General features: G+C 43.4%; 7 protein-coding genes across 8 annotated transcripts in view; 5 read left to right on the top strand and 2 right to left on the bottom strand.

Annotated features, from left to right (window-relative positions):
• Nucleotides 1-3,714, top strand: part of LOC108156841 (sex determination protein fruitless) — a 95,044-nt gene extending 91,330 nt beyond the window's left edge. The window contains exon 7 of the mRNA XM_017288557.2: nt 1,232-3,714. Within this exon, the coding sequence (XP_017144046.2) occupies nt 1,232-1,734 (503 nt within the window). The 3' untranslated portion in view covers nt 1,735-3,714. The remainder of the gene's footprint in view (nt 1-1,231) is intronic.
• A 1,169-nt stretch (nt 3,715-4,883) lies between these two features.
• On the bottom strand, nt 4,884-7,761 carry LOC108155576 (V-type proton ATPase 116 kDa subunit a-like). Its single transcript, XM_017286478.2, has 4 exons — nt 7,528-7,761; nt 5,594-7,465; nt 5,289-5,526; nt 4,884-5,229 (listed from the first exon to the last, which is right to left on the bottom strand). The coding sequence occupies exons 1-4, from the start codon at nt 7,678-7,680 to the stop codon at nt 4,964-4,966; spliced, it is 2,529 nt and encodes an 842-aa protein (XP_017141967.1). The 5' UTR covers nt 7,681-7,761; the 3' UTR covers nt 4,884-4,963.
• Nucleotides 7,762-9,844: 2,083 nt separating this feature from the next.
• On the bottom strand, nt 9,845-10,641 carry LOC108155582. 2 transcript variants are annotated; one of them, XM_017286488.2, is made up of 3 exons: nt 10,138-10,641; nt 10,029-10,077; nt 9,845-9,970 (listed from the first exon to the last, which is right to left on the bottom strand). In XM_017286488.2, exon 1 carries the CDS (start codon nt 10,561-10,563, stop codon nt 10,153-10,155), a length of 411 nt encoding a protein of 136 aa, XP_017141977.1. In that variant the 5' UTR covers nt 10,564-10,641; the 3' UTR covers nt 9,845-9,970; nt 10,029-10,077; nt 10,138-10,152. The 2 variants fall into 2 exon arrangements, with proteins under 2 accessions (XP_017141977.1, XP_017141976.1); XM_017286487.2 differs by having other exon boundaries at nt 9,845-9,967.
• Nucleotides 10,642-13,462: 2,821 nt separating this feature from the next.
• On the top strand, nt 13,463-16,691 carry LOC108155580. Its single transcript, XM_017286482.2, has 4 exons — nt 13,463-13,800; nt 13,861-14,256; nt 14,321-16,049; nt 16,188-16,691. The coding sequence occupies exons 1-3, from the start codon at nt 13,755-13,757 to the stop codon at nt 14,974-14,976; spliced, it is 1,098 nt and encodes a 365-aa protein (XP_017141971.1). The 5' UTR covers nt 13,463-13,754; the 3' UTR covers nt 14,977-16,049; nt 16,188-16,691.
• Nucleotides 16,692-18,167: 1,476 nt separating this feature from the next.
• Nucleotides 18,168-25,005, top strand: LOC108155577 (UPF0565 protein C2orf69 homolog). Its single transcript, XM_017286479.2, has 6 exons — nt 18,168-18,458; nt 20,940-21,310; nt 21,375-21,479; nt 21,546-22,221; nt 22,338-22,503; nt 22,577-25,005. Exons 2-6 carry the CDS (start codon nt 20,994-20,996, stop codon nt 22,948-22,950), a joined length of 1,638 nt encoding a protein of 545 aa, XP_017141968.1. The 5' UTR covers nt 18,168-18,458; nt 20,940-20,993; the 3' UTR covers nt 22,951-25,005.
• On the top strand, nt 18,468-20,933 carry LOC108155579 (TWiK family of potassium channels protein 18). The gene has a single exon (XM_017286481.2). It carries the CDS (start codon nt 19,628-19,630, stop codon nt 20,801-20,803), a length of 1,176 nt encoding a protein of 391 aa, XP_017141970.1. The 5' UTR covers nt 18,468-19,627; the 3' UTR covers nt 20,804-20,933.
• Nucleotides 22,980-25,005, top strand: LOC117187372 (lateral signaling target protein 2 homolog). Its single transcript, XM_033389899.1, has one exon. The coding sequence runs from the start codon at nt 22,996-22,998 to the stop codon at nt 23,443-23,445; it is 450 nt and encodes a 149-aa protein (XP_033245790.1). The 5' UTR covers nt 22,980-22,995; the 3' UTR covers nt 23,446-25,005.
• Nucleotides 25,006-25,017: the final 12 nt, after the last annotated feature.

Here is a 25,017-nt window from a genome sequence, read left to right as displayed (position 1 = left end):
ACTCACACACACACACACATACACAGAAAATTTTCAAACCTCGGCCCAATTTCCTGTTTTTTTTTTGTTTTCTATTCTAATTTGAATTTGTAAAACTCTTTTTAACTTTTACGAATATCTTACTTTTATCAACTAAATACATATGTTTTTAAGATTTATTATGTATGCAATTTTACCTTGAGTTTCAGCCCAAAAATTGGTTATGTTTAAGCCAGACGATTCTTCGCACAAACGAGTTACACCCAAAAAAAAAACAAAAATGAAAGAAAGAAATGTGCGAAAGAGAAGAGCCCCTACAGAACTAGTTCTACTCGCACTTACGCCTAGACTCGTACAAGAATTGTTTGCTACAAAAATATATATTTTATTACATATAACTGAATATATCATAAATACACCTCTATGTATGCGCCGATTGTGACTAATTTCATTTGTATACAATTAAAAGAAAAACAACCTGAATATAAACAAAAAATACCAACTAAAAAGGATTCTGCAGGAACAAACGGAGGCATTTTATAAGTTAATTATAAAAAAAACCTAAAGTATACAGTGCGTTTGAAGAGTATACAACAGTTGGACAATTTCAGAAATTCGGAATTCCCCTCAAATCAAAGAACAACAATTGTTGCCTACTTTTGCAGCGCATTGTTTGACTATAAATCTAATATAAATGCTTATTTTGAGAAGGAAGGTAAATTATGCATTATACTTTAAAACGAAATTAATATTTCACTTGCACGCTGGAATATGTTGGAGGGACCCACAGATCAGCTCCGATAAGATAGGATATAGATCCATGAGTTTCCCGTAATTTACGATCTGTTGCCACATATCTAATTGTATCTTTTTCTGTTGACCTAAGTTGCTTGATTGTAGTTAGACCAGTTTGTTTGAGTTTTTTTTATAGTATTTTTTTTTCTTAGTTTGATTTTTTTATTACGTCGCCTAAGTATATTATTTTTTGCTCACAAAAAGGAAATTCTACCTCTGTCTTATGCCATATGTCTCTCTCTCTCTCTGTCTATCTATCAGTCTGTCTCTCTCGCTCTCTCTCTCTCACACACTCACTCTCACACTCTCCTATCTCTGTCTATTATACGAAAAACCAAAAATTGAAACCAAAAAAAATACCAAAAAAAAAACCGAAATCTATTTCTCTGGGCTGATTTTCGTCCCGCTCGACGGGCTGTTGTGTGTCTGTTCTTCTCTTTCTCGTTCTCGACCACAGGCACCAGCGCACGGAACCACCTATCGACACCGCTCTCGACCTCCTCGTCGGCCTCGCCGCCGCCGGCCGTCTTCGGCATGCACCTGTCCGCGGCCCTCAAGAGCGAGTACCATCCGCTGCACTACATACGCGCCGCCGGCAACGGCCACAACAATCCCGCCGGAACGCCGCCTGCGCACGGATACAGCGCGGCCCAGGCCGCGGCCGCCGCCCTGGGTGGCGCCTCGACACCCACCGGCGCCGGCGGTGGTGGGGGCCACAACTCACATCACACCATGTCCTATCACAACATGTTCACGCCGTCCCGCGACCCCGGAACGATGTGGCGCTGTCGCTCGTGCGGCAAGGAGGTCACCAACCGCTGGCACCACTTCCACTCCCACACCGCCCAGCGGTCCATGTGCCCTTACTGCCCGGCCACCTACAGTCGGATCGACACGCTCCGGTCGCACCTGCGCGTCAAGCACCCGGATCGCCTGCTCAAGCTGAATTCGTCCATTTAAGGGCGTGGCGGGGGCCACCATCCGGGCCAAAGCAGCTACCACCAACGCCACCATCACCCCCAGGAACGACAGCAGCAGCAACAGCAACAGGATTACTACAACAGCAACTATAGATACAGATTCAAACAGAGCGAAAGATTCGTGTAGATCGCTGCTCCTCTCCAAAGTATAGGATGTCATTTTTCCTAGGGTTCTCGCAATTCGTTATAGGATCTTCTTGCATTTAGTCGTCTGTACATTGCCCCAGACCCATCCGAGCTACCCAAGCAATAACCCAAACTAGTAGAACCGAAGATGCTAAAACTTAATCCTATGGCAGGCCAACAGCTACGCTACGCACAAACATTATAGCGATAATGCTAACACTAACTATAGCTATTGATAAACTTTGAAAGATTGTCCTTCTAACATGATCCCATCAACTTATAGATAATATATATACCAGGCTATATGAATGTGTATAACTAAACAATATCAACCAGGAAAGGTTTCAGTTGCTAACAAAGGGAGCGAGTTCCCCCGAACTACGACGGGGACAGAAAACAAGGAGTTCAAGTAGAACGGATGTAACCATATTCTAGGGCTCCAACAAACCAACTTTAAGGTTTCTAAATGTTGTTTCCTAACTAAAAGTAGTAACTATTATAATGAAGAGAAGTCGCAGCAGAGAAAACACTAGGTTGATTCAGTAGGCGTTACTTTGTTGGAGAGACCAACACACCAACAGCAACAACAACTACCACAGTCACCCACAACTACTACTCATAAAAAGGTCACATTAGAGCTTAGTTTATCTTACTATATATATACGATACGATGTAATTTTAACAATACGTTCTGCGGAGTATGCGATGGGGCTACTCAACCAACTACAAAGAAATTTTCATATACCTCAAATGCATTTCAGTTTTATTGTTGATTGCTTAATTTTAATCTATGTAATCGTTAGCACTTTATACATATTATTTTAATCTTTTCCGATTGTCTAGCTAATAGTTCTCCAAAGTTATCCTCTGTTTTTTTTTAGCTTGTTCGATCTGTTCCCCTTAAATTTCTGATTTTATCGTGTCCGTTAAGTTTAAGTTCTTTAGGATTAGGTTGAACCACTTGAACCACCTCACTTTTTTTGTTAAGCTTTGTTTATATTTATGGTCAAATGATTATTTAGTTAAAGTACACAAGAATACGTATAGAAATGAGAATGGAAATCAGATGATATGGGAAGCTAAAGTAACAAAAAAAAAAATATGAAAAAAAACCATAAAAATTATGTCTTGAAATTCTTTAAATTTAACTGTCTGCTCAATCGGTACAAAATTGGAAAATATTCGTTGTAGTTTTCAATTTACATATATTTAACGACTTCCCGGCTTCTTGGATACGTCCCCGCAGAGACGGCAAAAGTAATTAATTTTAAACATTTTGTGATAGACAAAATTATGTTTCGGCACAAAACAAGTAGGCAACAAGCAACAAGCTATAATATAACAAAATAACATATAAAATTCAATGTGATATTTTCGGCACAAAACTTTACATAAAAACTTTCAAAAAAATAATAAAAAAATAGGAAATGAAAAGGAGAGGCAACATTTGGCTAAGGTTGCTGCCCCTTTGGAAATTTATCTAGGTGAAGATTTTTGTTATAGATTTATTCAAAATTGTTATCTTTCGGTCCAAAGCACAAAATGTATAAAATTATTTCTAGTTAACCCTTCCCCTAAATATACTTTTACCTTAACTTTAGACCCTACATTTTACATACATACATACTTGATTTCCTAATTTTAAGTTCCGTGCTCTGTTTCGTTGTACTCGTATGCATGTGTGTGTGTACTGTATACATGTATTTTTGCGAGAAAATATATACATACATATACGCGCAAGATGATAATTTTATTTAGTTTTACGTTGATTTAGTTGCGACACTTTAAGCCAATAAACTACTGAAAAACACACACAAGAAAACTGAAACAGAAACAGAATCACCACAAAACAGCACAGATGTTAAGGCAAATCACTACTACACACAGATTTATGTACCAAAAATGTAATAAATATGAAATTATATAAAAAAAAAACACAAAAAAGGAAAGACCAGCAGAAACCAAAAGAAAAGTAGAGGAGCGTAGCTGGATTTTTTAAAATCTTTATCCCCTACATACCCGTAAGCATACAAACATATATCGAACACAAAGTATTTTTATACATCATTGTAATCGGCTAATTGAGGGGCAGGCAGGGCCCTACTCCGGCGGACGGAGTGTGCTGAAGAGCTGGGTTGCTCCGTGGAGTCCACCACCACCATCGTGCATCGCAGGGAACCGCAACGGCAACCACAACAACAGCGAGTTGCAACTATTTTTTCCGCTCTACATTTACAAATTCGATTAATCAATATGCAAATATACAGCCATACAGCCATACAGCCACAATGGCCAATGCGTTCAGTGGCAAATATTATTAACACTTTTTCGTCGTCTACCAGTTTAAATAAATCAATCCATTAAGATATATATATATATAGTATATATATTTAAACAGGCAAATATATATTTCAAATTATTCAAGCTAAAATCAAAATATATAATTCACTAGCAGCATTTAAATGTCAAACAACCAACAAGTAAAACCAAATAAAAATTTATGATTATTATTATTACATATATCAATAACACTCGTTTCATGTTTGGCCCTTCATGACCACGTCCTTACTTGGAAGCACAATTCAAATCGTTAGGTTCTGCCTGGGTTCGGGGGGAGGTTTTCGGGGTTGTCGGGGAACTCTCTATTTCATTTTTCAGTCGACACACGGATCAGTGGATTGCTTTGATTTTAATTGAAAGAAGTAAGTAATTGGAATCATTTGGTAAGTTAATTCAATCGAGTGCCGTTCGAGCCATTTGCTTTTGCTGTTACAGCATTTGGCTTCCACTAACAATGGACGGGATATTAAGGTAACAAAGCTTGGTCATGGAAATTACTTAACCACAACACGAAGGCTGTCTTGAGACCATGCATTTTGCAACCAAACGTACCGTTTCTGGGATACGTCAAAAAATATGTTAATTATGGCGAATAAAACCACTTGAAGACCGACAGCTATGATTAATTATTTTGTATTGTTAATGATAAAAAAAGAGCCGTTGTTAATTCTGGAATGCTTTGTTTATTATTGGACCTGGTGGCCCTCTTAGATTAGGAATACATTTGTGTAAATGTATCCTTTTTAGTCATCATCGACCACGGTCAACAGGTCTTTGAAGCAGAAGGGCGTGAATGCATGGCCTGCTCCCGTATAGAACTTGCTCATGAACTCCACCCAGTGCAGGCGCAGGGTGTGCAGGAAGGCAGACAGACCCTCCATCATCACCATGATGGCGATGGTGAAGAACTCCCAGACGGCGAAGATGATGAACAGCCCAATGGCTCCGGTGTAGCCCTGCATTTGCAGGCCCATCGCCAAGACCATGGTCCACAGCACCTCCGAGAGCTCTGCAAGGAATATTTCAATAGAGTGCTGACCCAACTCGGATACAGTATGTGGGACTTACGAGCATGGGCCAAGGACAGGGCCCAGAGACGGAGATAGGAGGCTGTGTGGGAGATGGTACTCAGGATGTACTCGATGGTGTGGATGGCCTGGTGTATCCAGATCTCGCTCATCGGCTCGTCGTCCTCATTGTGGCCACCGGACTCGTGGGCCTCGGCCACTTCTGTGATGATTACTTCCTTCCCAGTGACCTCGATCTTCTCCACGATTTCATCGACCTGTATCACGGGCTCAGCGGGCTAAGGAATAGAGTTGATGGACCCTTCCTATAACTTTCTTCTGTAAGGAGCTAATCGATTAACTCACCCTGTTTCGGCGCTGGTACTTGATCCAGAGGGGCTTGCCGACAAGAATCCATGGAATACAGATGATGGCCAAGAACAAGAAAATCATTTCAAGCTCCTTTTGAAAGGAGAACATGTTAACTTCACAGCCGGGCACTGCGGTTTCGGTCTTGAACAGCACCATGTCGATGAACATAATCAGAACGGAGGGGGCACAGCTCGGGGAGTCAGCCAAGATGTCGGTGGTCGGGCTATACTTGACCCACTTGTAGAACATCATGAAGCACATGTAGCCGAACATCAGGAGCAGGAAGAGCACCTGGGGCACGAACTGGAGGAAGATGTACGCATACTTCTTGAAGAACACAAAGTTCTCCACCGACATGCATACGCCAAAGGTCATGTGCAGCACCCCGAAGATGATCGACAGCTTCATCTTGTACGTGTTGAGGAAGATGATCTTGTTTGTGGCCGACTGCCACACGGGATCGAGGCCCATGGGGTAGACTCCGCGAGTGGCGAGTGAGGGGTTCAACTGCAGCGTCGGATTGGTAAGCACGGTGGTCCGATTATAGACGTTCACCCAGTGGGAGCCGAACACATTTATCGACTTCGAGAATATGTCGTTGTAGTGGAAGCCCGTGTACATGGCGAACAATCCCATGAGAAGGATAATGTAGCGACCCGCAAAGAAGATGTTCCAGATTTCTCCGCCCCGTTTCTTCAAGAGGCGTTTCTCGTCCAGTACCATCCACAGGCCCAGCAGGAACAGGATGGTGCCGTGGCCCATGTCGCCGAACATCACCGCGAACAGGAAGGGGAAGGTGATGCAGGTGTACAGGCCCGGGTTCACCTCCCGGTAGCTGCTAATGCCGTAGGCGTCGATCAGGTTCTGGAAGCCACGCGTGAACTTGTTAAGCCTGTAGTAGGTGGGCGGGTCCTTCTTGGTGTCCAGCACGTTGAGAAAGGCGGGGATGGTGCTGCCCACGGTGGCCGATCCCGCGGCGAGTGCCGCCTCAACCTGCTCCAAATCCCGCTTGGGCACCCAGGCCTCGCCAATCAAGCACTTGTTGCCCAGATCCACATTGAACAGGTTCAGGGTGTGGTAGATGGCCTTCATCTTCTTAACCATCGCCGTCCACTTGGGCAGCTGCTTGCCCACCGCATTGAGCACGCAGTTGCGGTGGTCCTCCGTCTGGCTGATGATGGCCTTCAGGTCGTCCAGGCGCGTGCGCACACTCTTCACCATCTCCATGCGCTCCGCGTGAGAGCTGGGGCAAGGATACATGTGGGCGTGGAAGCCGGTGCACACCTTGCGAATGCGGGCCTGCAGCTGGTCGCCCTGGAAGAAGACCACGAAGACGCTCTTGTACAGGACGCTGCCCGTGCGAGGGTCCGTTAGGGGCACGTCCACTTCTGAGCGACGGACGAAGACGTTGCCGCGAGAGATGCGCCAGAGCATGCGCTCGAAGGCGTATTCCCTTTCCCGATTGATGACGCCGGCCACGAAACCCAGGGTTCCGTTTGACTTCTCCGGGTCCTGGTGGGTGCCGCGTTTGTTCAGGTCGAAGTTGTGCGACTCCTGGTCCGAGAAGAACTGGTCCGTCCGCTCCAGCACCTGGATCATCTCTGTCAGCTCGAGGTAGCTGGTCTGCAGGTTGATGTTGTTCGCAGCCAGCTCCATGATCTCTGTCTCCGTCTTCTCCAGGTGCGTCTCCAGCTCGATAATGTCGCGGGGCTTTGGAGCAGGCGGGAAATCGTCCATCAGGTCGAGCACCTTGTGCCCGTCTTTTTCTAGCTCGACGGTCACATAGCGGATCTTCCGCTCCAGCTCATCGCAACGGCGCACCTCCCCGATGAACTTCCGCTGCTGGGCGTTCACGCCCGTGTTCATCTGCAGGGATAACGATCAGTAAGCACAAAGGACCCTCAATCACCTCTCACATCCCGACTTACATCACGAAACTGGGCACATCCCACCTCGCCGAGCTCAGCAATCGTGTCGTAGGCTGCCTCCGGCTGCAGAAACATCTGCACCAAGGACATCACCTCGCTGCGGAAGATGCTGTCGGTCTCCTGTTTGGGGCCGGAACTCCACCACTTGGGCATTTTAGCTACTTTTTTTATCCTTTTTTTTCGAGGTACAATTCCGGTGTGGGCTCCGCACCGTTGTGGCGCAGCTGATGAACTGATCGACCGGTCAAGTGACTGCCACGAGGAAGGTTCTTTACAAACTTCCAGGCTTATCAGCAGTCGTCAAGTCGCCTGCCTTGCATAATTGCTGGATCAAAAACCCGGGGACACGGTGCATAATTGACCGATCCATCAAGTTTTTAGAACGTCCATCCCCCTGATGACTTGCTGCCCGGCCCTGCCGATGAATCGCAGTCTTTGCTTATCAGCTAATTGACTTTCTCACAACGACACAGAACGTCTTATGAACGCTCTATTTGATATAGTGTCGGTTCCGCGTTACAAATTATTTGAAGAATACATATAGAAATATGGCTAGCATATGGCTCTTGGCTGAAATTCATCGTTGATGATTTTATGGAGTACTACAGCCACAGCTGTCGGGAGCCGGAGGTACCAAGAGTGCTGCTCTGGCTAGAGAATTTTTGAGGTGTTTGACGGTGTCTTCAGTCCATCTGATCGGCGTAGAATCGTTCTTCTTGATGTTGCTTTTTTCAAATCTTTTTACATATAAAGGTTAATTCTTACTTGCAAATCATTATAATATATTCTATTAGATATCATTCTCTGGCAAGGGTGTGATGCCATTGCTGTCAACCTGATGGCCTAGGAATGGTATCGATGATTGACCGAAACAGCACTTACTAAGATTGATGGTATTGGGGTCGTCGTTGAAACACTTGACATTGGTGAATTTTGTGTTGTTCCATAGTGCTTGATGCATATTGCCGTCAGTCTCAGTCACTGCCAGTCTTTCAAATAAACATAAGAGTACATATTACATATAAGTAATATAACATATATAACATATAACATAAAAATCGAATGAATAAACTATATCAATCAAACAATTAAAATTATCAAAAGGAAGATACTGCACTTGGCGATATGCTCAAATGATATCGTCAGCAAAACAATTATAAAATGGTGAAAAATTCACTGGCAGGGCACTGTTATTGTTACACACAATTACGAGTATTTATTGTATATTTTTTAGTTTAATATATAATATAACAATATATTGTAAACATGCTGACGAATTATTTTTTATTCATATATTCCATCATATTCCTCGACTTTGATTTTCGATTGAATATTACTAACTTTTAAGGACCCTCAGTCCTAAACAAATACTATGAGTCAGTGCTGCCCGCGTCCTCGACCAAATTCATACGCAACGGGAAAATTGACGCCATCATATGAGTGAGAAGATGTCCGAGCGCGTTGATGATTGGAGCGAGCAGCATGGTCCAGCAACGTGGTCCTGGTTTAAGATTTGACTACGATGGAGCCCTTCACCTATTATTATTATTTTAAATAATCAAATCGTTATTTCGTTATTGCAGCTAAGTGTCTTCAGACGACATAGTCTATAAGGTACATATATATATGCATTTGTTTGAATTGAATAAATAATAAAATTAAATAGTTATCGATTTTGATATTCGGTTGAATATTACTAAATAGCTAAGGCGCTCATTCCTAAACACATAATTTTATTCTATTGGCTAAGACTAATTTAAAGTGTTCTCATCCTTTCTGGATTATAAAACGAGGGGGAACGTTGTGAGTTGCTGCGGACACAGCAACTCTACATTTATACCCGATTCTTAGTCAGTATGGCTTTCCTCCGGCAGACGCCGCGAATATTAAACGACACGACAAAGAATGCGTGCGAGAGAGACAGAAAATCAGTCTAAGCGTGACGTCGGGCGCTGCGTAGCCACTGCAAATTGATTTCTTGCTTTTGGCTATACAAATTATCCGATCTGATCCAGATTCAGCAACCGGATAGATATGGATCATTCTCTATGATTCTGTATCGGGTATAAAAAAGGGAAGAAAGATTGGATGAGGCCTTGATTTCCGGGAGAAGCAGCTCTCTCTGTCCTCGTGGTATCTGAACAGTACGGACGTACTTATCCAGCTCTCAAAAAAAAAATAAAAGTTAAAATCAAATAAAAGTTCTCGGGAGAGAACGTAAACTTCCTTCACATTAAATTCGATTTGAGTGGACCAGGGAAAATGGAGCCAAGAATTGGTGGCAGATATCATTTGAATAAAGGATTCAAATCCAAACTGCAGTTATTTGTTTATTTTTTGTGACGCCATCGGTGGTATCAATTAAATCAAGTATATATTTAACAAGAAACTGAATATGACCTGTCCTCCATAAATTGTGGTCCGAATTGCTGGTTAATTGCTGCTGGGAATAATGCATAGATTTTCAAGTAAAGGCTGAGAAGATCACAGAATTTACTCACGAGGCAGCTTTTCTGGCCTATCGCGCACAGATATGTATATTTGGTTTAACTAAAGAAAAAATTTAAAAATTTACGTAAAAAGAAACGAAAGGAAGGTTTCCGTACTCACTATTTCTCCATTAAATCAGATGGACGCCGCTGCTGTCAACCGCGCATTGGCCTCAGCAACACCCTTCTCGATAGATTGCTTAAGCTTACTTAGGTCGCTATCGAGGTACACAATACGCTCATATTTAGCAGCCAACTTATCGACAATGCATCCAATTTGTTGATTACAAATATTTTTGAGGTCTGTATAACTCTGCTCCATGACTTGCTGTCCACTCAGGATACTCTGGAACTCGTCCTCGGCCAGGTCCTCGGCCAGACGATCTTCAGTATCAGCCTGCTGCTTGCGCAATAGAGTGATATCGCGATCTAGCTCCTCTCGCTCAATGGTCATGGCATCGAATACAGCTATCTGCTGGCTCAGTTCGTTGTTGAGTTCCAACCCCGGAGGGAGGAAGCGGCCAAACCCTCTAGGAAGTGTGGACATCGCTGGAACAATATGACTATCTAAGAAATTTGATAGGGTGTAGAGATAGGGTGTATTTTGCTTAAACTTTTGATTAGTTTCTAGTTACCTACTTAGTCCTTTTTCGGATTCCGATTTTGATGAAGCTAATTGACTAATTTTTCTTGATTCGTCTTCTTTTATTTTTGTATTTCCTTCAGCTCTATTGGCCGAGACCCTCTCTGGCTACAAACTACTATGCAGCGATCCTCTCCTCTTACCCCGCCAGGTAAAGTTATTAACTTATTATTTAATCATTTACTTTATTTATCTCTTCCTTTCATTTTAGCCGGTCACGCCCTATGGTGGCCAGGAATACATCTTGCGTGCCCGCGGACCCCGATATGCCCACCATCGTTTGGGCTTCACCCTTCTGGTCTGCCGTGCGCCCATCGGCGACAGACAGACAGGGCTCAATCGACTCGGCTATTGATGCTGATCAAGAATATATATACTTTATGGGGTCGGAAACGATTCCTTCTGGACGTTACAAACATTTTCACCACAAATCTAATATACCCCAATACTCATTTTGAGTATCGGGTATAATAAAAAAAAATTCATTTCCTTGAATGGTAACTACACGATATCTACACATTCGCTACATATTAACTACATTTGTATGTAATTATCAAAAGCGACACCTGAAGGGGAAATCTGTATTTTGTAAACGGCCTCCGCTAACCGCTTTTTGAAATCGTTGCGGACGTTGAAGTACGCTCCGAGGAGGAGGATCGTTGCGGGGACGCAATGATTCTACCTTTGGCACAAGGACCACTTCAAAATATGGGTGCGGTGGATCGATGGACTTTTCCAAGCTGATTTAAAAAGTAACTAATAATTACTTTGTTTGTCACTGGGGCGCCCCCAGCGGTCGTTTGTTAAAATTCGGTTTCGCTGCCAGTTGTCGGTGCTCGAAGCGTCAAGCAGTGTCACGCATCGATTGGCCACAAACTTCTATGCCGCGATCCCCGCCTCTTACCCAGCCAGGTAAAGTTATTAAGCTATTACTTATTTATTTAATTTATTCAACTCTTCGTTTAATTTTAGAAGGCCCCCTACGGAATACCTCTTGCGTGCCCGAGGACACCTATGTGCCCACCATCGTTTATACGATATTGTGGCGGCAAAATAACTGGCTTCAGTAATTCCACTTCCCTGCCGTTCAATTGTATCGAGAGAAGCTGGGTGTTTCACTTCCAAAGGCCGTGTCAAATGAATCTCCGGCTACACTCAACTCCGACTTGCAGTACTTGCACAACTTGTAGCTTTGAAAGTATCTTTATTACCGATTTATCAATTCGTTTATTGAAAGATACAAACATTTCTGAGAGGGAGAGAGTGTGCTCACATGAGAGAGTACTTGTATTTGTGTCTAGAGACTTCTTGTGTGGGTAAAAAATGCATGCCCAGCAGATTGTCGCTGAGGAATATGATCGCATGACCATTGTCGGGGTTGTTTAATTACATTTGAGTTGAAGTTACTCCTTGTTGAGGAATAAAAGTGACAATTCGGAACATGAAGCAGATATTCTTGAAACCGGAGGTAGCCATACCAGAACTCTGAAGACGAAGAATTTCGAAGAAGAGGATCATCGCCAGCGCGCACGGTAATATTTGCAAACTCTGCGCAAAACAATGAAATGCACAACTGAATCAGATACAAGGAATCAATATCCATATCAAAAAACCACTCGATTTTCTTATTCTGTAGAGTAAAATGTTTGAATATTTACTGGAACGGAGAAATTGTTAGCTCACTTTCGAATCTCCAATTATAATCAATAGTCCAGACACCATGTATGATGCCGCAAATATACAAGACCCATAAGAAAGAATTGGAAGTAACTTTCTTCTTCATTCTGGCTATAGCATTTTTGTGATTTGATCTGATTCGAACCAATTTGATTTGATTTAATCTGTTTTGATTCTACATGCTGGTAAATAAATAGGTATTTACATATGTCTCTGCGTTTTAGTTTTTCTCATATCTTTACAGCATGATTATGACCGTATTTTCCCTTTGTCTGCTTATTAAAATGGGAAATCTTTTTGATCGATTCGAAGACGCTGTCAGTGCCTCTGAAAGGCCCACAATACACCGATATCGCAAAGTGTGTGAAATGATTAATATATCAGAAGAATACCTATACCTCCTAAAGTATTGAATATAATATAAATTGGAGCTTACAGGAAGATGTAGAAAAATTTAAAGAAGTTTTTTTTAGCAATATGAATATTTTTCCAAATATTTTAATTTAGGAAAAAAAACAAACAAAATTTAATACAAACTGCGATGATCCTTACAGCTGCACCTTTCGCATCATATGTTAGGTCCGATGACCAATAACGAGAAAGAATTCCTATCATTTAATTTTAAGTCCCGTTTGAATAACACGTAATATCTCCTGGAATTTGGACTCAATGTAACAGCGTATTTGGATCATGCTTAGATATCAGCTCTTAAGTTTTTAGAAAAATACCGCAGCTATGATCTATATTGCTTGCAGATTCTCGTTATTCTAAGTTCCAATACATTTCCTGCATTTACTACAGTCTTCAAAACATTATGTAACTTAGATTTCTCTTGTTCAAAATCTAGCTAAAATCTTTTTTCGATTAGCTCACTGGAATATTTTCTAAACGACAAACAAGAGAAGCATTATATCCAATCTCGCTTAAAACTTGAAACGACCACCTGTTTACACTCGGACTGAGTCATTGCGTTTTGTGACGTCAATAGCTCTTAAGACATTTCAATAACCTCTTATTGTATCTTGTATCCGAATTCTCTTAAACACTCTATTATCGCGCTCATTCTAATTACGCTCTCAGTGCATACACCTACACTCATTATATTCCATTGCTTCGAACTTTTCTTGCTAGTCGCAGTCCACAACGTCGTCGAAAGCGGAACAGCGTTTCTCCCACTAAACTAAAAATAAAACACTAAACCAAAACCTAAAAACGGAGGAGTTTTATTCGTACAAGGAAAAGCTTTTTGACCCAAAGTGCCTTGCTTGAAACCGAGTAAAGAATTTCCCACTAATAAAAACACTGATTTGTGAACTTCCGCGAAACTTAGGTTATCATCAGGTTCAAGAAATTGAGTAGTAAATAAAGAAAATCTCTCAAGTGGTCATCAGTTGTAGCTCTAAGCCCAAGCTGTGAGGATGATCTACGTGCGGTGTCTCTTTCTAAGTCTTAGTCTATTTGTTTGTAAGTTGCTCTGTAAATTGTACATACATATATTTTGTTTGAGAGCCTTTATCTTTGCAGTACTCGGAAACGCTCGGGCTGATTGCGTGCTTAGCCAACATGAACTATCGCAGACTAATAGGGTTTTTGCCACACGAGATGGTTTGAGCTATCATCTCTTTCGTAAGGATGTAGTTCCTAACAGTGCACAAGTACACTCGATTTGCAATTACAATGATATAGTAATTTCCACATGCACTGCAAATGGCTTCCATCCAGTACTTGCCACAGCTGGTTGTAAAAAGCCCACAACCCCAAAAGTGGAAGAGGTCAACGATGCCAGTTGCCCTTACAAGATGTATCGTGTGGGCTATAGTTTGGAAAATTTAGCATTTCTAGAGATCTACAGAAGCTGTTACAATCCAGATAAAGTTCAAGCGCATTTTACCATTTACATGGCCCAGACCAGCACCTCGGGTAAGTTTTGATTCGATCAACGGCCATTAACTGGAAATATCAACTAATCTGCGCCTCTGTCTAGCCGTGGAGCGTCCAATGCATTTTAATACTGACCGCATAATCAGTGGAGCAGCTGCGGGATCCTTTCAGAACACTCAGATCTTTTCCAGATACAATGCACTCTTGGGACACCAGACTTATTTTGCATTTAGCACAAATATGTTCGATCGGGGCCATCTGACGCCATCCCTTGATTTTGCCTTTAAGGCAAGCAGAGGACAGACCAACAAGTACATCAATTTGATACCACAGTTCAAAACCATCAACCGCGGGAACTGGAAAACCATCGAGAACTGGGTACGCCGACAGTTGTCTGAGAGACACTTCGATACTCTAAAAGTCTGCACTGGTGTATTGGGGGTGCTCGAGTTGCATTCGAGCACTTATCGCGCTGACATACCAATGTTTTTGATGGACAACAATAAGAATCCCATTCCCAAGTGGATATACAAAATTGTAAGCCACATATCAGGCCGCAAATTCGTTTTCCTCACCTACAACAACGCACATGCAACCACACGGCCGACTGGACAATTCGTGTCGAACGTTTGCAGAGAATTGCCATGCCAAAACTTAGGACTTAATGTACGGAACGAGGGGACGGCAGGATACACCTTCTGTTGCGAGCCACACGATTTTATTGCTAGAAATCTCCCACGTTTAACGGGCATTTGCTGAATCCTGGGAGTGTGAAAGCTTTTGGTTTGTAACTGTGTTTTAACTGTATTTGGAATGGCTATAGAGCTCCGAAAGTACCAGGAGCTAAATAAAGCAATATATTCTAAGTATAACTATACCCTTCCTTGAGGAGTACTAGATTAAACGTAAGCAGCTCTGACCACATAGGAATCTTCGATCAAAAAAGAAGCTACTGTGAGATAATCTTTATTGTTTCTAAAGGAAATCTATATGTTTGTACATAACCCACATAAATTTGATATGATACAGATAGTATGATCACAAGGTGTGATTGTGATTGTAGGGGAAATGTCGCAACCTTTGGGTGGGACCAATTAAATGACGCACAGTATACGGTATTCCCCAGAAAATGTTTCTGCTGTGATCTTGTACTGCAGGGAGCTAAATGATTAGTTTTTTTTTTATAGTAGATGATTAATTAAATACCCAGAGAACCGACCGCAGTAACTGGAAATTAATTGAGGGCTGGGTACGCTGACACCCGTGCAATGGGTGTGCTCGATCTGTCCGGCACCAGGAATGGGAATATACAATCAGTTTACCTATTTGCCCCCGCTCCCAAGTGGAAGTACACAATCTTAAGCCATCGCAGGCTTTCCTACAACAACGGATACCAAAAACATTCTGCTACAATCCAAGGCATTTTGTCCGCACTAACCATCCATATTTAACATGAATTTTTAAAATAGAGATTTGAAATCCATAATAAATGTATTTCTATTGTTTAATGGCAACCTGATTGCGATAAAAATTTTCGAAACTGACAACAGAAAAACGGAACTGTGAGAATTTTCAGCCAGATACTCATAGATTAGTTTTTATTCAAAAGTAGGCTGTGTCTATGACTATCCGATGCCTTTGAAAATTATTTTCACTATTTTTTTCAGTATGTCATCAGCGTTCATTGGGAACACAACATACATATGTACATCTCAACAAACACTGCAAACTCCACACAAACTTTTTTTTTCAAAAATTTAGTTTTAATAATTTTGTACTTTTTTGGATAAACATTAGGCTGCTTATCATTCTCTGAAATTGTAAAAGATAACGTAAGTATCTATAACCTCGACAAACAAATTATTTGTTACAAAACTAATACAATTTTTTAGGTTTCAATTTCACAATAGGCTAGTAGTTTGCAAAACTAATAATATATTTTTCCGTTTCTCCCACCAAATGTGCTAAAGCCAAACACTTTTTGATCTTGAATATCAGCATGGCTTCTCGACCTAAACGTCCCGCTCCGTCATATGTGATGTGGATGAACGTCCAAGGACGCCAGCGAATAAAGACGGAGCACCCCAATTGCACCGTCCCCCAAATGGGCAAACTTGGGGGCGAGATCTGGAGAAGGATGGACGAGAAGGAGAAAGACAATTGGAAATCGCAAGCTTGTCTTGCTATGATCAACTACAAGAAGAAGTTGGACGAGTGGAAATGCCAAAAAAAACAATAAGCGTCGTTAAGCAGAAGATTAGCCGAAGTAAGCTCTCAAAATTCTTAGTCTCAATTCAATTTTCAAAAAGCAGACGGGCTCAGCTAAAACACAAATTAACTTCCTTGAAGGATTTAAATTTTAAATGTTTTGAATTTCACATTTGAGGTTGTTGGTGCAATACTAATGTTTACCTCTCCACTGAAAAAATGTTATGGTATTATTAATGAAACCAAGAAAATATAAAAAAACAGCGTATTTTCTTAGCTTTTTTCTTCAAACAGTACATTTTTTCGCGGGTAACTCAAGTTGTTGACCTGTTTAAATAAAGGGGGGGTTAAGTGGGCTAAGTCCGTTCTTCATTTGATGCTGGTATATTTAAAAAATTACATGGTATATTTCGGTATATTTCTGAGGGTCACCATCGATAAATCCATTGAAAAAAGACTTCTTGTCTGCAATAGAATTTCGAAAATTCCAAAACCGTTTCTTATCAGCTGAGAAAAACAAAATACAGTTTCCTATCTATTGGGAAAATGAAATTCCCAGTTAGGGTTCTTTGTTCGTTAGTGTGACTGAAGTAACCAAAAACCATAAATCAAAAATACTGACGACACACCGTCTATACCGATATCAGGCTATCGATAAATGATAATAAATAAGAAAAGTGACTGAAGATCAAAAGTGAGAGAATCGTCGTATTTGTTGAATCGGTAATGGCCCGGTTGACAACATTTAAATCCTAGTCGCTCTCATTCAAAAAAGTTCGATTTGGCGCGCACCACTCGTAACCAGTCGATAGTATCGATATCCGAACTTGAATCGGGTAAGGACCTCTTTTACCCGATTGACAGCAATTACACAAACATGTTGCTAATTCCATGCACACATACCCTGGGGGAAATGGATGTTATAGAATTGTGAATATGTTTGTCATCCCAGGCAAAAACAATTTATTTTCAATATATTTTAATATTATTCAATATTATTTTCAATATTTCAACGATATTTTAAAGCTTATTGTCTTCTTGTAGGGACCAAGAATAGGTATCAGGATCGAGATATATATACAAAACACTCATCATATATGTACATGAATATGTCTAAAAAGTGGCAATTTGAGAAAAGGTCTTTATTAGTTACGTTTTATCTTCATATCAATATTTATACTTTCATATAAAATTAACAAAATAGGCTGTACAAAGGCATATACTACGGCTTACACGAAATATAGCGACTCTTTTTTTGTTGAACTTTTTCGTTTAAACCTTTTTTTACAATAAATACAATAAAAGCAAGGATTAAAAACTATCCAATCTTGTAGAAAAAATTATTCACCAATGGGATAAAACTATGTGGGCATTGCTGAGAGATTTAGTTAGTCAGCATTATTCAATGGAATATCAAAATTGAGCAATTTCCTTTTTCGTTTGTTTTGATTGACCTATTTCGCTACTTGTTTTTTGTTTGACTTATTTCGCTAAAACCTCTTTTTACGCAAAATGCAATAAAAGCAAGTATTAAGAATACACCAGTTAAATAGAAAAATGATTCATTAATCGAATAAAATTATGATGGCATGGTTAAATGTTCTATATAGCAAGTAATATTCGTCGGAATATCAAAAACGAGGAATATGTAAAATAGAACTTGAATTCGTCAATATATTTGCGGTATATTTTGAAAATGAGGCGGAATGTTTCGGTATATTTCTGAGGGTCGGACGGTATATTTTATCGACTGCTCACACTGCTCGTCCGTAAACAAGTCGAAATTTTTTCTGCGTTTAAGCCAAAATGATAATAAATAAAAAGAGTGAAATAGAATCTTAGAGAAATTGTATTTGGCTAGGCCAATATCTAGATTCGGCGGAGAGCGGAGGGATAAAAGCAGCTGTTAATATTACCACCTTTTTCCAACCGTGCAGCGACGCACGACACAACATTAAGAGTAGCAAAATACGCGGGAAGTGCAGATAAATTGCCATTATTTTAACGCGTCTGTGTTAACAACAATAAACAGCGTAAGTAAATGAGAAGTGAAAAGCCTGTGTGCTAGTAAATAATGTGCGAAAAGCACCGAAAAATTGTGCATAAATTTGTGAAATTTTGTATGCGTCGTGTCTGTGTGTGTGTGTGCGAATCGAGTGTTGGACAGAGTGCAGCTGTATATGTGTATTGGTGTTGAAAAAATCTATCTCTTCGCTACGCATTTCACCCCCCGTTTTTGCGTATTCATTTGATCTTCTTCCTCTTCTTGTGTATCACTGTAGTCGCATTACCGTTTCCCTCTGCGCGTGTGTGCGTTAATATTATGCCTTTTGTTTTTTTTTTTAATTCTTTGTTTATATTTACTTGTATTTTGTTTTGCTTGGTCCTCTTTTTTCGTCTTCCTCCTTCCGACCAAATGCGATGCTCCGCACCCCGAAATAATTTATAACCCCATAAAAATACTAAAACACAATCTTGAAATGCTCTGGCCCGCTGCCGCCGCAGAATCATAAATCAACTTGCCATCAATTTTTAGACAAGCCTCCCACTCTGGAAACGAACTTTTCCGCGCACTCTGCCCGGCATTCCCATCCCCCCTGCTCGCCTCTCTCTCTCTCTCTCTGTGTGTATTGCACCTGTCTCGCTGGGGTATTTTGATTACTTCGTCCATCAAATATAACACCCCTCTACCCCGCAACCCCCCCACGAATTTCATTCGCCCCAACTTGCAGTCTCCCACTCGCTCTCTCTGTATCCGAGAGATACAATATTCTCTCCAAATAGTTTTCTTGGAGCCCCGTCGCTCAGTTGAATTTTGGCGCCCGCGTCTAACAGTTTGGGGCTCGGGAAACCCAAAAGCATTCGTAGAGTCCAAGGAAAATGCTGTGTAGAAACGCGTGGATTTATTTTTAGCCATCGTGCCGATTTTAAATGTTCCAACGCTCCATATAAAACGCAAATCAGCAGCAAATAGATCGCAGATCGGGAAGAGCACTGCCAAATTAATTGCCAATGCGAGGAGCCTGCCAATAAACATTCAGCCAGTTCATAAGATAAGATCGATGGGCCATCATCGTCCAGTTCCCAAGATCTCCATTATATAATCATGGAAATGGATTGACGGTCGGGCCATCCAGAGATACACAGAGAGAAAGAGCGGCAGAGACGGAAATCAAATTAGAAAAACCAAAACCGAACAGAAATGCCCAGCAAATTTCAAAGAAGAAGCTCCCCACAAGCGCCTGGCGGCGTGGGGGTTGGGGCATCGAGCGTCTCCTCAACGCCGAGCAACCAGCCCCGGAAGCGCGTGAAACGCTGTTGCCGCAACTTCGTCACCTTCATGTGCACGCAGGTGGGCGTGGGCGCCCTGATCGTGCTCTACGCCATCTGCGGGGCGTTCGCCTTCATGAACATCGAGCGGGAGTACGTGGACAAGACGGCGGCCCATGTGCTGGAGCTGCGACAGAACTGCTCGCAGCTGCTGTGGTACATAACCGAGGAGCACAACCTGATCGACAAGCGGATGTGGGTCAACGAAACGAACGCGGTGCTGCGGGAGTACCAGGCCCAGATAGCGGGCATCATCAAGAACGGCTACGTGGGCCGCAGTCCCGAGCAGATCTGGAGCTTCCCGGCGGCCCTGATGTTCTGCTTGTCGGTGATCACAATGATTGGCTACGGCAACATGGTGCCGCGCACCCCCTGGGGCAAGGGCTTCACCGTAATCTACGCCACCTTCGGCATACCCCTCTACATTCTGTACTTCCTCAACATGGGCCGCGTCCTGGCGCGCTCCTTCAAGTTTCTGTATCGCTCCATGCACGACTGTACACAGGAGCGCAACTTCGATTCCCGACTGGATGCCCTGGAGAACGGTAGCCTTGGCGCCCTGACGCTGCGCAAGAAGATCATTGTGCCCTCCACCGCCTGCCTGTGGGTGATAATCTTCTATGTGCTGACTGGGACCATTATGTTCGCCAACTGGGAGAAGTGGAGCTTTCTGAACAGCTTCTACTTCTGCATGACGTCGCTGTGCAAAATAGGCTTTGGGGACTTTGTGCCTGGGGCTTCGCTGACGACCGCCGCCGATGTGGATGCGGCCACGCATAAGTTGCAGGAGGACATCGCCGCCGATCCCAACGAGCTCTCGGAGCTGCAGTCCATAGCCGATCAGCACTCGAAGCTGGCCATCAACTTCGTCTACATGCTGCTCGGCATGGGCCTAGTGGCCATGTGTCGCAACCTGATGCGCGAGGAGGTCCACGTGAAGCTCAAGGAGATGAAGGAGGACGCCAAGCTGTGTGTCGAGGACACGCGTCTGCGTTTCGTGGGCTGCTGTGGCGATCCGCGTGATGTCTACGAGAATGATTACTACTAGGCCGGAATGGCCAGAGTGTGTGGTGTGTGTGTGTGTGTGTGTGTGGTGTGTGTGTATGAGAGTGTTGTTGGTAGGAAGGATCGGATGAATGTATGTCGCCTAATCCCAAATATATGGTTTGCCCTGCCCCCCGCAGCTCACCATTGATCAATTTCTGCAACTTCAAGAGCGGATACGTAACTTCGAGGGCATGCTTGGCGGCGGCAGCGGGGAGCGTTTATGCACGCCAAGCACTTCGGCCGGTCCGTTCCGCATCTTCTCCGTGGCCGGCTTCCAGAACCGCGCCAATGACATCGTCTACTGTCCGCCGATTGTGCGGCAGCAGTCGCAGCATGTCGAGGACTCCACGGCCATTGTCTACTTTGGCGGCGACGTCCAGGACTTTCCGGAGAGCATGGAAACGAACCGGGACAGTCGCGGCTACATGAAGTACAACCTGGAGAACTCGGCGATCCTGCTGCGCGAGGCGTTTCCCCGATCCCACATCATTGTCATCCGGCCGGTTCGGTGAGTACATCTTCGGCCATCAAATCTCTCGTATATCTAAAGGGATTCGATTCTCTTGCTTCAGCATGGAGTTCAAGACATTTAGCTGCTTTGACAACTTTGTGCGCGGCAACAATGCTGGAGTCCCGGACCATACGCCCATGAACCATGCGCTGCAACACTTGGAAAAGTAAGTTCAGGCTCAATGGGGCGCTGACGCTTGAGGAGCACTAACCCACTCTGTTCTCCTTCACAGACTGCTGCAGAACCTGTCGCAACGTCTGATCTCCATACCAGAGAACGAGATACTCGATCAGGCTGCCCAGGCGGCGGCAGCCGCGGCTGCGGTGCAAGCTGCAGCTGCGGCCGCTGCTCTGACTCTGTCCAATGCCACCACAGTCCCCTCGGACAGCAACTCGGCCTTGGCGGCCAACGACAACAGCCAGGACATGGACATTGACATTCTGCAGGTTCAGGAAAATGTCACAGTGGATGCGGACGGGGAAGTGGTCTTCCCCATGCTCCCCGACGAGGCGGACGAGACGGCGGACGCCGGCACAAACAATGGTGGCGGAAACAACGGCAGCATCGGGAACAACGATGTCGGCCTCAACAATCATCAAGAGTCGAACAACCAGCAGCAGCCGCAGCAGCCGCAGCAGCAGCAGCAGGAGTCGTCGCCAGTTAAAATAGCTGCACCCGTGGCTCTGCCAGCCACCAACAACGTGGAGCACTACAATAATTTGAACAACAGCAACAGCGAATGTGCCACGGGACAGGGCCAGGGGCAGGCCGCACTGGGCGGACAAGCGCGGCAGACAGCGCCGGTGGCGACTGATAGCAATCCGTTGTGGTGGCGGGAGAACCTCAATCTAGACAAGTCCAAGCTGGTGCTCATTGGCTTCAGCAAGGGCTGCGTCGTGCTCAATCAAGTGAGTCGCGTTTGGTTCGTTAAGTCGTTGACATACTTGGCTCTGTCCCCGCAACAGCGGGATGCTCCATGATCCTCACTGACCACGGTCCTTTTCCTTGTTCGCTTTCCTTGCAGTTCATCTACGAGTTCCACTATCTGAAGACCCTCACGCCCGATGACAGCAGCATGTTGCGACTGCTTTCTCGCATAACGGACATGTACTGGCTGGACGGTGGCCACGGGGGCCAGAAGAACACATGGATCACGTCCCGGAGTCTCCTGGAGACACTCACACGCATGGGTAGGCGCTTGATCGAGCCCTCGGGGCATACAACTAGTTCATTATTAACTGAGTGAAACTGATTTTCGTCCAGGCATGAACATACACGTCCACCTCACACCCTACCAGGTGCAGGATGACCGCAGACCCTGGATACGGAAGGAGGAGAAGCTCTTCACAGAGATGCTGAGGCGCTTGAGTGCGCCGATCACGAGGCACTTGCACTACGACAACCAGCCGGCGAACCTAATGACCCATTTCGAGGTTCTACAGGCCTTCTGCCAACACGTCCATGCCCTGAACCAGCAGCAACTTCAGCAGCAGCAACAGCAGCAGCAGCAGGGAGTCACCGATCAGTCTGCGGTGGCGGTGGCTGCGGCGGCGGCAGCGGCAGCAGCTGCAGTGGCAACGGTGGCGACCAACAATGGCAGCAACAATCTTCTGGATGCCAGCGAAGAGGCAAAGTGACAGCTTCAACTGCATCCACATCATCACAGGCGTCGCTTGCATGCAATGAGGAAGGGGACCGCTGCTCTGAAGCGCAAGCAGGTGCAGCAGCTGCGACGGCACCACCAGCAGCTGCTGGCCGCAGACCTGTCCCTGTCGTCGTCTTCGTCGCGCTTGGCGGCCGCCCTGATTTCATCGGCGGTGGCCCTCAGCGCCGCATCTACGTCGTCAGCCGCTTCAGCAGCAGCGGCCAATGTAAATAATCATCATCATAGCCATACGCAACCGCAGCTACTGCCGCCAGGACAAGTGCTGCCACGCCATCATCATCATCATCATTATCATCACCACCAGCATATGCATCTACAGCAGCAGCAGCAGCAGCAACATCCACAGCAGTCACAAGAACAACAGCAGTCGCAGTCGCACTCCCACAGACATCACCATCACCACAACCATCATCTGTGTCGCTCGAAACGCAAACTACAAAAATTGTATTATACGCTTTGCCGTTAGATTCGTACACCCCCTCCCCTTATTTTTAATTAACTTTATATATGTATACTTGTATGAGAGAATGTTTCTTAGAACCTTACCTTAAGTCGAAGCATCCAAGACCGCCCCCATCGCCAGCCCTCTACTTCTACTCCTACTCTAGTACTTCGCATCCATGTATATCGTGCGCGTCGCGTCTGTCTATTTAAGTTTCAAAGTCATGTCGAAAGATCGTATCTCTATGTTGTATATTTATTTATTCAAATTTGTTTTCCCGCTCATATCTCATTTGCGTAATTGGCCAAAAAACTGAAGCAAAAATCTCATCAGTGCAATACCATATACAAACACCTAAATATATATATATATATATATGTGTCTATATATATATAATACGAGTATATATATATATATGTATGTATCGAATTTTTCATCACTTTATGTATACAAACACTCCAAGCTATTTATTGATAATTGAGAAAGATTTGTGATTTGCGCACATTAATTAACTTCATCCAGCCTAAATCGTAAGTGTAGCAATCAAGCAATCTTCGTTTTAAGTACCCTCTCCTCTCCCAAGGAATTTACGTATTCGATATCTTCCGGCACAGTCGCCGCATACGCTATATTCAACCCCCCACTACACTCCACCTACCCCGAAAAAACCACAACAAGCAAACCCTCTGATTAAGTATTACTTAGCGTTTAGTAATGATATCTCTTAAGTTGCAACCAAGATGAAGATGTACTTTATAATGTAGGAAGAACCTCAGTAGCTTCAATCAGTTGTGCGGCTAGCCCCAGATCTAGATCCATTCCTGGAGCAATATTAAATCGTCTGATCGTCTGATTAGAGAGACAGAAAGCAATCGTCAATCTCCTTGATATTTGTATTGTGTACTAGTAGTGTATATTCTGGTTGTGCTGCGCAGTAGGAAGTACTACTCAATGCGAATAAGATTAACATTTGTCAAGCCATAGTGTGGCGCGCGTTCCTTATACTATAGTGCATGGAAAAATGGGGGATTTTACCGCTTTCGCTTAGCCCAGAGACAAGAGATGGCAGAGTGGCCCGTCTTGATCCCATCTTGGGGCCCATTTTAAAGAGAAATCAAGTTAAATTATATAGTGCATAGAAGGGAGAGTACCACCGTACCCCAGGCCCCGTACATACACAACACAAAATTTCGTACCTTGGTAGAATTTGCAGTTCAAAATTGCTTTAGAGTTTGTCAGTGTAAAGTAAATTGTACGGCTTAAAATTCACACACGCACACATGGACAATTTAGGCAAGAATATACATACAAGATACTACATACATATAGTAACAAAAAACAAAACAAAACAGTCATACAATACACCTGCACTGCAGATACAGATGCAGTTGCAGATGCACAACGTGTATGTGTTTATACCCTACTATTATGAACATTATAAATGGAAAAGCTGCGAAGTAAACGTGCTAAAGTAAATGGAAGTGAAGTCCACTTCCCAATGATATGATTAATAGAGTTCCCTCATGTAAATTCTACTGATCCATGCGAGTCTGGTAATAAAATGAATAAGCATATACGAATACAGATACACACACT

Source organism: Drosophila miranda, chromosome 2, assembly GCF_003369915.1.
Source record: "Drosophila miranda strain MSH22 chromosome 2, D.miranda_PacBio2.1, whole genome shotgun sequence".
In the NCBI taxonomy this organism is placed as follows: Eukaryota; Metazoa; Arthropoda; class Insecta; order Diptera; family Drosophilidae; genus Drosophila; species Drosophila miranda.
Note: the sequence above shows the minus strand (reverse complement) of the source record. Positions and strands in the feature narration are given on the sequence as shown.